Source organism: Protobothrops mucrosquamatus, unplaced genomic scaffold, assembly GCF_001527695.2.
Source record: "Protobothrops mucrosquamatus isolate PMUCROS unplaced genomic scaffold, P.Mucros_1.0 scaffold1047, whole genome shotgun sequence".
Classification (NCBI taxonomy): Eukaryota; Metazoa; Chordata; class Lepidosauria; order Squamata; family Viperidae; genus Protobothrops; species Protobothrops mucrosquamatus.
The window spans coordinates 673,967-687,860 of NW_015387279.1; the positions used below are offsets into that span (position 1 = coordinate 673,967).

A 13,894-nucleotide genomic window follows, 5' to 3' on the forward strand; every position below is an offset into this window, starting at 1 on the left:
CCCCCCCCTCTCTGTTCAGGCAAGAAACCCTATACCAGGGGTAGGCAACCTCGGCTCTTTTATGACTCTATACTGTATGCTTTGATGACTCTATACTCTATGCTGACTCAGGAATTCTGGGAGTTGAAGTCCATGAGTCATAAAAGAGCCGAGGTTGCCTACCCCTGCCCTATACCATTAAAAAAAAAAAAAGGTTGTCCAAGCTCTTCTTAAAAACCTCCAGCGTTGGAGCATGCACAACTTCTGGAGGCAAGTCGTTCCACTGATTAATTGTTCTCACTGTCCGGAAATGAGAGAAGCTCCTCGGCGACTCCTCTTCCCTCCCGATTCTTCCGCTGAGCGGAGCGCTCCCTTTTCTTTCACCGGATGACCCCCCCCTCCTCCCCCCGCAGCCACAGGCAGAGCAAGGGGTAGCGGGACGAGTTGGGGAGACGGATTGTGGCGGCGTTTGGCGAAGGGACCGTAGGGCATGTCTCGGGAATTCGCTGCCCACTGAGGAACACAGCACAGTAATGCTCCTTTTGTCCAAACAAAGTCTGCACAGGAGTGACAAAAATAAAATAAAATTAAAAAAATCGTTGTAATCTGCCGTTTATTATCACCCAGCAGGTTTTCTTTTCAAATACCCGAAGAAACGCCACCGTGAAGAGCTCCTGTTAAGATATATATATATATTCTAGAATGGAGTGATTGATGGATTTATTATGAACAGTTCCAGGAAGGCAGATTCGGCAGGATCCAATCTGGGTTGCTCGCCGGTCCCGGTGACCGACCCAGGTTGGACCCTGCAACATTATCCTGGGACAGGGGTAGGCAACCTCGGCTCTTTTATGACTCATGGACTTCAACTCCCAGAATTCCTGAGTCAGCATAGCTGACTCAGGAATTCTGGGAGTTGAAGTCCATGAGTCATAAAAGAGCCGAGGTTGCCTACCCCTGTCCTGGGACATTCGCCTTACATTCGTAAGGCAGATTGTGGCTGCCTTTTTGGAGACGTTTCCTTACAAATGCGGTGTCACAGCGTAGGGAGGGCTTCTCTATCTCCTCATTGGATAGACAGCCCGGTTAATACTTTAAATCTGGATTCCCACAACAAGCAGAGATTTTGACTTCAAAGCCTAAGGGGCCTCTCTTAACCAAATAAATTATATATTTCAAGGCGGGGTGGGCGGGTGAATGGGATAAAACTCACTTGAATGTTTCACTTAGCAGCATAAATTTTGGACTCAATTGTGGTTGTAACTTGAGGAGTACCTATACTGCTTATTCTTGAAACTGGTGCTTTGCTTTAGAGTACGATAGCTTCCCATTTATTTTTCTAAAAAATAAACCAGTCTTTAAAGGGTTAAATGGGGTTAGGGAATTCTGCAGGTGCTAAGTTCTGGATTGTAACATTGTCTCTGGATGCCACATGCAGGATCCAGATTTGTTCAATAGATCTAAAGCGGATCAATTTGATAATAAGCTGATTGAGAAGGAGTCCATCTTTGCAGTGGAGTTTTCATTCTTTTTGCATACCTGTGCTCCTTTTTTCGTCTTTTAGGATATTTCCGTTTTGATTGCCGTGGCTGTAATTGTACCATCTACGCTATTTTTGCTTTATAAAATAATTGGATCTCAGAAGAAAAAAGATCCAGTGACCTTGCAGGATCCAAATATCAAATATCCATTGTCTTTGATGGATAAAGAGGTGAGCTATCAGTTGTTGTTGTTTTTTGGCTTGAGTGTATGAAAATGCCAGATAAAACTCTTGACAGCAATGTGCCAAGTTGGATGTCTATATTTTAAATGAGAGATTGCAGGGGTTGGACTTGAGCCTTTGGCACAGAAAGCATGTGCACTGACAAAAAATTGTGTCTGTTCAGAAGCATTAAGATTTGAATATGTGATATTGACCTACATCTATTTTCTCATGTTTGGAAGGCCATCAGTGTGCCAAGTTATTTGGAAATTTTGCCCTTGGGATATTGCATAATGTACTGTAACAGCAGCTCTGATATATTGAAGCAGCAACAGAGTAGATACCGCTTGAAATTCTAATATGTGGTCCAGTGTGTACAAGATTTTCTCAACCCACAACTGGGTACGTTGTATATTCAGTCCTGTGGGGTTGTGCAATGTTCTAATAGAAGCATAAAAAGAAAGAAAAAGAAATAATCCAAGGAATTAAAACTTAAATGATTACGGGGGCCACATTGCATAAAGTATGCTACCTGGTGGGCCGCATTCATGTCCATAGAAATATTAAAAATTGAACTGAAACTGAATATTTTATATGAAATATAAAATAGGTAACATTATTCAGTGTACTCAACATCATATTCCTGGTCTGGCAGCCAGCCACGTTTCTCATTGACTGGCAACCATATTATCCACACTGGGACACTTTGAGAGAGATAGGGGGACATTAAAAAATAATAAACACATATGAAAATTACATAAATCTTGTGAATGTTCTTAATTTTCCTGTGTTTCCCACTGATCTCACTGTCTATCCCTACAGCACCTCTGGCAATTCCATTGATAGGCAAACTAGCTGATTCAAGGGAAGTAGAATGAGAAGACACACAAGCCCAGGGCTTGGCAAACGTGGCTCTTTTATGACTCGTGGACTTCAACTCCCAGAATTCCTGAGCCAGGAATTCTGGGAGCTGAAGTCCACGAGTCATAAAAGAGCCAAGGTTGCCTACCCCTGACCTAATCTATAACCTTGGATGGCTAGCTGAAGACTTCACTGATCATATTATAAATTGAGCATGTGTCCCCTGATGGATATTGGTAAATATAGCCTGATTTATAACATGGCAGCATAGCTGGCTCAGGAATTCTGGGAGTTGAAGTCCACCAGTCATAAAAGAGCCAAGGTTGCCTACCCCTGCACAAGCCAATGTGTTGAGGGAAAAGCAAAGGCAGTGCCAGGCACCCTTTCTCCATATTATCTCCTTTATGAGGCCTCAGACAGCTGCTGTCTGCTTGTGAGGCTCAGATTTCACCCTTACCCCCCCTAGTGCCTGTTTATACGGCATCAATTTCTCTCTCACAAGGTTGCAGTGTTGGCTTCCTCTGTGGGGGAGGAGTAAAGTGCTATTCACTATGGGAGGTAATCCAGCAATGCCAGGAAAAAGAGATGGGAAAAGGGTGCCTGGAGCTTGAAAATCTGGGACAAATGATAAACCAGGAGGCACGGTCACCCTACTGAGATGCTGGCTGCCAGGCATAGCCAGATGCACACAGTGGGGATGGGAGGAGAAACTGAGGCAGTAGTGCCTCATGGGTGAGGCTGCCATAGGCCGTACCAAAAAAACTCTCAATGGGCCAGATATGGCCACAAGCTGAATGTTTGAGATCTCCGAATGAACCAATGCCCAAAAATCTTGTACGTTCTCTGCCTTGTTATGGTTAGGTCACTTTTGGTATTCCCCCTTATCATTTATGGTGCCTCCCCCCTTTTTTCCTCAGTTGTATATTTTAGCACATGGAAAGTGAGGCTTGTCACAATGAAAAGGTCTTAAATTATTTTTGTGATGCTTTATTGCTCAATGTTTTTCCACCTGATTGCTTTTTCCCAGGATATCAGCCATGACACCAGGAGATTTCGATTTGCACTTCCCTCACCAGAACACATATTGGGCTTGCCTGTAGGTAAGCATAGCCTTATTCTTCATCACTTCCTGGTGCAGAGTCCTTTCACTGGTGCCCACCCGCCAACATCTTCTTTGAAAAGCCCTTCTTTGAAACTTGTTTGATACTGAAGCTGGGTTTTTTTTAGCGCTGCACAAAATCTTTTGTTAATTATCTCCTTGAAATCATAAGTGATTTTAATGTTGAGATGTCGAATAAATACTATAGTATGCAAGGACTCTCAGAGATAACAGTCTGTTTTCAACAGCATTAGTCAACATTATAGGTGAATAATGTTCACTTGATCCAAAGGACTGAAAATTAATTCACAGTCTGTATCAAACTGAGTAGCAAAGTTACTTCCAAGTAAGTAGTTACGTTTACTAAGTTACACTTACTATTTCATTCAACGACTCTCTTAAATGGATGGTGATGGGTTAAGACATACTTAGGCTGGAACTTGGTCACATTGTAGGGGAAGCAGTCAAAATGCAGTCATGGGCAAACTTTCTTGGATAAATCCAGTGGACAAGAGTTGGCTTTTTTTTTAACTAATTGTGTTGCAGAATAGGTTATCTATCAGTTCTGGGAAATATGGGTGGAAACCATCCAGTTGTGAAGCATCCAGCTGTGTGCACATGTTCTTTTTTTTTTTCTTATGGCTCTGCCACTCACCTTCTTTGAGGGACGTACCTTACCCTGTCTTTCTTACAGGAAAATATATGGTGCCCAGGTATCTATTCATTCCCTGATAGATGATTTGCTTAACTAGAGTTTCACACAGATTGACTTGCCTTATTATTAAAGTTCTTTTATTGCAGGTGTTTATATACTGTCCTTTAATATATCATAATGGGGATTGCAAAAAAAAAATGAGAAAGTAAAACACAGATGCCACATAAGTGAAACTACAGCCCAAAGGTGGCATATACAGTATTTAAAACTCATCTCTCATTGAATACCGAGGAGAATAAAAGATTTCAGTTTTAAATAGTGGTCAGTCATAGTTTTTCCAAGCCAGATGTGATTCATGGATGTGAAGACATAGATGACAAGGACTTATTCATGCTTGTTTCTTTGGCTGTGTCTGGCTTCAATGATAAAAGCTGGAATATTAAACCAGAAACAGGTTAGGAAACTAGGCAGATATTTTAGCATAAAAGATAGGTCTCCAATGAGGTAGAATTCTAGCACTGTATTGTGATCTCGTAACTTTTGGAAAAGGCAGAAACTACTCAAAATAGGTTGGAATTTAACTGTTGATTGCAGCTGCATCTGTATTTTATTTCAGCAGGCATGCTGTCTGATGCAATCCTTTTAATATAGTCATTAAACTCTTTAAGATGTATCTGCCAAACTAATGCCTTAAGAGAGTCAGTCAAGTTACACAAAGAAAAGAGTTAATCCCCTGTCCTGAACACTAAAGTTCAGGCTGCTGTAGTTAACCAACACATGCTCATAACTGCAGTCATGCAGTTAATGTCATGTTTTGTTTGGTGGCCTTCTACTTTTTCAGAAGCTTGAATGGTGACACTCCACACCTCTGCAGGATCTACAGTTCATGGGGATTTGTAGATTTCCAGATATTATTTTCTTATCAGCTAGTTGGAACTGACTTCTCCCGCTCCCACCCAACATTTTTATGTTTATCTTTACAACTGTAGGAGGTTCTTCTTCTTTCTTAACTAAGTATATAAGAATTGACATTTCTCTCTGGGGATGAGAAGAATTGTGCTCCCAATCAATTTTGCAGATGTTATCTAGTTTGGAAAGGGATCCCAAATCATTTGCTTTCTTCTTTAATGCCATAATAATAAACTTTGGAACTATAACTATTTTTCTCTAGGCCAACATGTATACCTCTCTGCCAAAGTCAGTGGTAACCTTGTGATTCGGGCTTATACTCCAGTTTCTAGTGATGAAGTGAAAGGATATGTTGATTTAGTAATAAAGGTAGGTTTAAACTGTTTTGACCAGTTAAATTAGTCTGTTTTGATTGCTATGCTTCTCAAATAAATTGTTCCCCAATACTTTAGTTACATAACAATAGAATAGAGCTGGAAGGGACCTTGGAGGTCTTCTAGTCCAGCCCCCTGCTCAAGCAGGAGAGCCTATACCATTTCAGATAAGTGACTGTCCAATCTCTTCTTAAAAAACTCCAGTGATGGAGAACCCACGATTTCTGAAGGCAGGCTGTTCCACTAGTTAATTGTCCTCACTGTCAGGAACTTTCTCCTTAATTCCAGGTTGCTTCTTTTTTTGGCTAGTTTCCAACCATTGTTTCTTGTCCTGCCCTCTGGTGCTTTGGAGAAAATTTGACCCTCACTTCTTCTTTGCAGATGTTAAAAACAGATAATACACCACATTTGATATCTAGAAATTATCTTTGAATATATGGTTGGAATACTGTGCACAATTATTTTAGGGATAAAGCACTGAGACTGAGAAGAAGAACGAGTAAATGATGAAAAATCCATTTCTCTATAGCTTATTTAATTTTGTTACTTTTCTCAGCGAAACCAATGTACCTACTTACTATAGGTGCTTCTAAAACCTCTGAGAAGTCCTGATTTGAATTTCCTGTTCATAATAAAAGTAAAAAGTCTTAATGGATGTTGACAGACCAAGGTATCAAAAGACAGAATGTGATATAAGTTGAATATTTTTAAAACAGTTTTTTAAAACCAAGTATTTTATGTCTAATTTGAGATAAAGACCCAGAGTGAATAGTTCTTCTTGACCACACTGTGTGTGGTTCTGCCTGTATGTATAATGAAGAAATAATATCATCCAGAGCTTAGTAAGCAACGTATTCAAAATTACTCTGAAGTGATCTTGATTATGGTTTGGGGGTTATTCATTTATATTTACCATGTTAACATTGCTTCCTTGAGGCACGCGTTCTCTAAGACCTCACAAAACAAATCTAACATTAAAACCCGCCACAGTATAAAACAGTTATACTTAAAACAGGTTATAAATAAAGAAGCTCAGCCTAGAATACATGTTCTTCAAAAGTTTAATTAAAAAGTTCTTTCCCCATTGTGAAAAGATCATTAATGTGTCTTCAGGTGAATTTCTCTGGGAAAACTGTTCTATAACTGAAAAGGCCTTCTCATTAGAGCTTTCCCTACCTTGCTATATGAAGAGAAGGATTTCTAAAGATCCAGCTTATATTTAAGATGGTATTTTAGGCAACTTGCTCCCAAACGATTTTGGGTCTAAAACAAGTACATAAATAGGGCCATTAAATACCTAGTAAAATACATAATTGAGGGTGAAGGTTTGTTCTCTGAGCTTGTGAGTTGGTTTCCAAACATTTCGTTACCAGGATAGGTAACATCTTCAGCAGAGTTTAGGGGATATAATTAAATACTTCATAATTGGCCAAAAATAGCAGTCTAGGTCAGGGGTAGGCAACCTTGGCTCTTTTATGACTTGTGGACTTCAATTCCCAGAATTCCTGAGCCAGCCATGAAGTCTACAAGTCATAAAAGAGCCAAGGTTGCCTACCCCTGGTCTAGGTTAATACTCTTGTAACTTTATTGAGGATAAAATTATTTGCCCCTAGCACTGCAGTGGATTTGTTTTATAGAGCGTAAACAGGAGAAATGTGGCTTTTCCTGGCTTCTAATTCATGATTTATGTAACAGTACAAAATAGAATTATCTTTTCCAATGCAGACCACTGTCATCTAAATCTAAAACAGTGCAGTTATTGCATGTGTGTGTATTCTTTCTAGGTTTACCACAAAAATGTTCATCACAAATTTCCTGAAGGTGGAAAGATGTCCCAGTACTTAGACGCCATGAAGATTGGTGACACCATGGATTTCAGAGGGCCTAATGGGCTTCTGGTTTATAAAGGATCAGGTACTATTTCATTATCAAGTTTATAATTATGAATAGGTTTGATCAACTGCTTTTGAAGAAATAAAAGCGGTAGGCAGATGAGAGATATTTATTTTTTATTTTATTTATCAAGTTTTGAAACTACCCATCTCTCTACAGAGAGTCTCTGGCCGGATAATATAGCATGTCACAAGTTAAACAAACCTTAGATCTTTTGCCCGTGCAATCAATTTTAAGTTGTTTGTGTGTGCTTCATAGCCATTTGACCTACAATAATTTGGAATGCATCTGTGATATTTTACAGATAGCATCTCCAACTTTAGCATACTTTTCCCCCTCTCCTCTCCTGCTGTTAATGAATATCACATTATTTATGTGGTTGAATGTAATTCATTGAATATGGCAGGGGTCCCCAATCTGTGGGCTGTGGTCCACTAGCGGGCTGGGCCTATTGGCCTCCAGGCTGCATGAGTGGTTGGCCAGTGCTTGTATCTGCGTGCATGCACAGCCCCACTTGCAGGAGCATTGCAAGCATCGCAGGTGTTCGCAGCCCCACTTGCGCAAACATCACCACGAGTGTCACAGGCATTCACTGGTCCACTCATGCGAGTGTTGTTGCGGGCATTCACAACCCCACTTGCGCAAGCAATGGGTGTACTTGCGTGAGCACGCATTCACACATGTATTTACCCCCCCCCAGAAAACCATCCCTTCTTTCCCTCCTCCCTCCCTTCAGGCCACCAACCCCAAAAGTTTGGGGAAGTTTGGAATACGGCATTCAACAAATACCACATTATTCTGTTTATTTCTTTGTATCCTATCTGTTGTTTTTACAAATAACTCAAGGTGGCAAACATATCCAATACATCTTCCTCCTATTTTTTTCACAATAATGACCCTGTGAGGTGGGTTGGGCTGAGACCCAAAGTCACCCAGCTGGCTTTTGTGGGTAAGGGTGAACTTGAACTCATGGTCTCCTGTTTTCTAGCCTGGTGCCTTAACTACTAAACTGGTTCTCTTATTTATAATAAATAGAATGCCCTTTCTGTTACACTAAATATAATTTGGTAATAACTCCTGGAAGTCTCTGGTCAAACTATCGGATCTGAGCTGAATGTAACCAACCATTAGATGGTAGCAAATATTTACAGAATACTAGCAAATACTTACCAAATATTATAACTCTGTTATAATGGTAGCAAATACTTATAGAACATCTGTGCCACCATCTAAAGGTGGTTCGTATTGCAGCAGATCTAGTAGCATGGTTCCAAAGGTCACAAGAAAACTCCCAGGAGCTGTAAACTGCTCTGGAGACTCAGATTGTACACTTGTGGATTAATATTTAGCTTTGTATGAGCTCAGGCAATTATGGCTTATTCAGCAAGGTAGTTTCAAATATATACCTAGCTTAACTCTGCTTATGAGAGGGAAGGCCTTTAGCACTGTACAGGTTTTCACCCTTAGAAATCGATATAATATTGCAGATTTAATATACAGTAATGTATATAGCTGTGATTCAGAGCTTTGCACTGGTTCAATTTTGTTGGAATTGACGCTTGTAATTTTACACAGGTAAATTTGCTATCAAATTGGATAAAAAGTCTGAAGCAAAGATGAAGTTTGTTAAGCACCTTGGGATGATTGCTGGGGGAACAGGTAGGTATTCCTTGTTTTGGGAATAGGGAGGCTTGAATAAATTAAAAAAAGCCATATACTTCCTGATTATGATGTATGCTCTAAAAGGAACTTTGTCAAATTAATATTTATTATTGTCCCCTCTATTGCAAAAGAGTAAGCACAGAAGACCTGACCAAGGCTTAGCATGGAACAGAAGATATGTCATATCGGATACACAACTTAATTTACTTCTAAAAATGTTTGAATACTTACCCTTGTCTAGATAATTGCTTAATAAGCTAACTCTGAACTCAGTTTGAAGTGCTGATTATGACATAAAGTCCTAGTCAATTTGACACTTTGGCTTTTGAAAAGCCACATTCTTATTATGAGCCTAGGCATTCTTTGAGATCTTTTAAGATTTCTATTCTACTGATCCTCTTTTATAGTTAAATATAATTTAATATTCTGTCATTAGCCATGAACCTGTGCCTCAGAAGCTGAACGTAAAATTAAATAGTGTGAGACTAAAGTCATTTAATATGAAAGGAGGAGAAAAAAGATACCCTCTTAGACAAAGTATTAAATAATATTGAATCTTGGGAATGACTGTTTTATCTATCATTTCTCTCCCTTTCTCTCTTTTCTTATCTTGGAAATTTTGGAGAATTATATTACCTTCAGTGAGTATTTAAAAAAGCACACATTTGTTCTATTTTGTGTGCCTTTCATGCTCACACAAATGCCCACCTAGTTTTATAGTTGACAAGGATAGGAATAATAACCAAACGTTATGGCTCTACTTTTGGGCTATGGAAAAATGATTACTTCATTCTGAACCTTGGCTTTGATTTGATAGGAATTACTCCAATGCTTCAGCTGATCCGCCATATCACAAAGGACCCTACTGATAAAACAAAATGTTATCTCCTTTTTGCTAATCAGGTTGGTTGACTTATGTTTTGTTTGCCTTTCCTTTTTGTGAAATCACTGTAAAAGCAACTAAGCCACCAGCAGTTGCTTGGACATCCACACCATCCTCCTGACTACGTATCAAAAAGTTTGTTCATTGCTCTTCCTTTGGTAAAAATTAAACATTTTTTTCTGGTTCCCATGGAAAGCTGGATGCTATTGATTTCAAACAGAGGTGGGTGGGAGGATGGTGAGGTAGCCAGGAAGAACTATAGTTTGAGTAGCCTCCTCATCTTCTTATATACCTCCTCTGTAAGACTGATATATGCCCAGTCAGGTGCTGACAGATTAATTCTGCATGCCCCATGGGTTCATTGGAAAGGTATTATACCTAGCACATTATTATCATTATGCCCAATGATAAATTGCATGTTTAATTAATAGAACCAGCATAAGATGTTGTGCCAGATGTATAGGAAATCCCTGGTGGTATTGATAGTTTTCTGATTCCACAGAATTGCTGACATCTAATTCTAACCACATTGCCCACAACGTAAGCCACTCTACTTGAGAGTAACTCACTTCTAGGAAGGTTGAATAGACTGCCTTCCACAGCAAAGAGAATTGATGAATACAGGGAAGCCGCAAAACAATATATAAAATAAGAATCCTAGATCAAAAGGTAAACTAATACTAACAATGGGCTCTGTGTCAACCTGCATGTTCAACTCTGAATGGTTACTTGACTTTTGATTGGCAGACGGAACAGGATATATTACTGAAACCAGAGCTTGAAGATGTAGCTGCAAACCACTCAGACCAATTTAAATTGTGGTATACTTTGGACAGACCACCTCATGGTAAGCTGATGTTGCTCAAAGGCTAAGTGAACTCTTCTGAATAGAACAATTTAAGATAACGCGTTTATCTCTATTGCAATCATATGGGACATTTGCCTTGATATGATGCATCACTTTTACCAAAGTAGAATTTGAATTTTTCACACATTGCCTTTCCGGACTGAAATTATTACCATTATTCCAAGCACCTTTCCACTGTGATTTGAGCAGTACAATATCAGATATTAAGTCTTTATAGAAAATTGCTTGAGAAGTATATAGTTACTGTGCTGTGTTTCTAAGTAATGGATTACCTATCACAGTTAGCGACACATGTTTTTTAACACGGGAAGGTGAAGAGTAGCATGAAAATTCATAATGCAGCCTTTCCACCTGTAGTAATAACAGTAATTAAGCAATTAGGTTTGTGCAAGTCAATAACAAATTTATTCGATTTTTACCCTGCCTTTATTACTTTATACATAACTCAGGGTGGTGAATATACATAATAGTCCTTCCTCCTCCTATTTTTCCCACAAAACCCACAACCCTGTGAGGCAGGTTGGGCTGAGAGAGTGATTGGCCCAAAGTCACCCAGCTGGCTTTCATGCCTAAGAACTAGAACTTGAAATCTCCTGATTTCTAGCCTGGAGTTTGGTAAACTGATCTTAGTTAAGGTTATGATTCTATCTTTGAAGCAGAGACGTACAATCTTGGCCACCATGTGTGTTTGCAGGATATCTCCAAAAGTTGCTGTCAAAGTATCAATATGGTTTGAGGAAATTATTAAGTATAAAGAGAATGATTGTGTTACTATGAAATATAACATTCAAATTTAATGAAATCAAGCTTAGTTAGATTTCTTTGAAATGGAGGAGCCATGAGAACACCATGATTTCATGCTAGACCAGTAGTTCTCAACCTGTGGGTCGGGACCCCATTTGGGGTCAATCGACCATTTCATGGGGGTCGCCAAGCAAGGCTGTCCGCCATTTTTTTTGTCCGCCATTTTTTCCCCTTTTCTGGCGGGTGCCTTACCTCCCTTGGGCTGGGCCAGCTGGTGGTCAGCCTGCTCCGTCTCTGCCGCTTGCCAGCTACGCCTCGGCCGGCGCAGGGGGCGGAACCACGCATGCGTGGCGCTCCCGGGCAGGGAAAGTCCTCGACTTACGACCGGTTTAGTCCTCGACTTACGACCGGTTTAGTCCTCGACTTACGACCGGTTGGGGTCGCGGCATTAAAAAGGTTGAGAACCACTGTGCTAGACATTGCCATGAAGCTTCTCTTTGCTTTTTGTTGCAGGATGGAAGTATAGCACTGGCTTCGTTACTGCAGACATGATAAAGGACCATCTTCCTCCCCCCTCTGGGGACACTTTGATTCTGATGTGTGGACCTCCACCCATGATTCAGTTTGCCTGTCAGCCCAATCTTGAGTTTCTGGGATATGCAAAAGAGAGCACATTTGCTTACTGAACTTGAAGGTAATTCATTTAGCAGATGTCATAGGTACTATGCTTATGCAAAACATTTGAAGGTGCACATTACAGAGTGGGTTGATGTAAGCAAAATGTTCCTCCTTGAAGCATTAAAACAACCATGACCTGTAGGAGTGTCCCTACAACTACCTTGAAGAATTTCCCCAAATGTGTAATTATGCAACTACTTTGGTTGGCCGGCAGTCCCAGAGAAAGTGTTGTCTGTGCAAGAATACTGTAATGGAATGCACACCTGGAAGAGCAGTGGGTGAGTGGAAGGGACTTGTGGCAACACAGAGCTTTTCCAGAGAGAGGCCCAGAGTAAGAGGCTGCACAGTTCCAAGCTGGGTGTGTGTGTGGGGGGGGGAAGAGGTTCAGGGTAGCCACAGTCTAGAATCTCTCAGGATGTATCTAGTAAATTAAGAGGTTACAGTTTTAGTCTGTCTATTAACTGTAAGCAAATGAAGCAATGAACTCAATTGCATGTTGCGGTATCGTCTCTAGGCCTGGGCCTGACAAACACACATTCCAGAGGGGAAAGACTTCACGGGACCTGTGCTGATTCTTCAAAAGAGGACACTTGTCTCATACTTTCTAATGCCTTGCCTAGCCTTAATAAAGTTTTATAAAGCTTTTTTTTGTTTCATGTGAATAAAATGTCGATACATTTTGTGGACTTTGAATTTCCATATGATTTTATGTCAGTTTTTATTAGTGTATAAAGCATGAACCGCTTTTGAAACAAAGTTGGTTAGGAATTAATTGCAATGGACAGTGGTAAGGAGCCCGTGGCTTCTTGTAAGATCTGTAGTCCATATTTTTTTTTTTTTTTGCAGTTGTTGGATCTTCTTCTGGTCACAGTTGCTGAAGCTGACTTCAGCTTTTCACCAATGTAAAAACTATGACATGCAGTTTTTAAAATGTACAATTAAAAAGACTGAATTCAAGTATGGCCAAAAGAAATCCAACTGGGATTTTGCTGGGCTTAAATAGCTAATTTATATTCAGATTGGCCTCCCCAAATATTGACTCCAGATGAATGGGATGAAACCATTAGCATACCAAGGCATCCCTAGAGAGAAAGAATGCTTCTCACCTTCCTTAGTCTGACACAATCCTATTGGGCAGTCTCTGACTGAAGAGAAGCAGGGATGCATTTAGCTTGATGTTTCTTGTAGGAAAGATGGTGGCCATGTAAAAAGAGCCATCTAATCTACCATCTGCTATGATGGCAGGACCAAAATGTTTGTCTTCTGAATCAAATATGCAGGTTCGCACGTGCAGTATTTAGAATAACCATGCAACTACAGCACAATTTCCGATCATAAACTTCACCCCAAGCTACTGGTGGGAAATGTGCTTCATTATAAACCAACTTAATAGCTGTAAATACAACTAAGAGTGACATCACCTAATTATACGTGATACCATTTGGAGCATAAGCATGTTCCACAGAAGACTTTAATATTTAGATAATAAAGGAGACAAGCAAGGAAATTATAAATATTTTAAACCTGTTCTCATGCAGAACCTAAAATGCCTCATTTGGATTCAAAATATTCTGCAGCAGAGAAATC

The 13,894-nt window shown here is 39.9% G+C and overlaps 1 protein-coding gene across 1 annotated transcript; it reads left to right on the forward strand.

Moving 5' to 3' along the window:
* Positions 1–1,543: 1,543 nt before the first annotated feature.
* On the forward strand, positions 1,544–12,943 carry LOC107291090 (NADH-cytochrome b5 reductase 2; the record flags this gene model as incomplete). Its single annotated transcript, XM_015820052.1, is given in 9 exon segments — positions 1,544–1,690; positions 3,570–3,642; positions 5,468–5,574; positions 7,364–7,493; positions 9,048–9,131; positions 9,952–10,037; positions 10,765–10,864; positions 12,143–12,323; positions 12,822–12,943. Coding segments are annotated over 8 exon segments (900 nt in total), but the record flags the coding sequence as incomplete, so codon positions are not given.
* Positions 12,944–13,894: the final 951 nt, after the last annotated feature.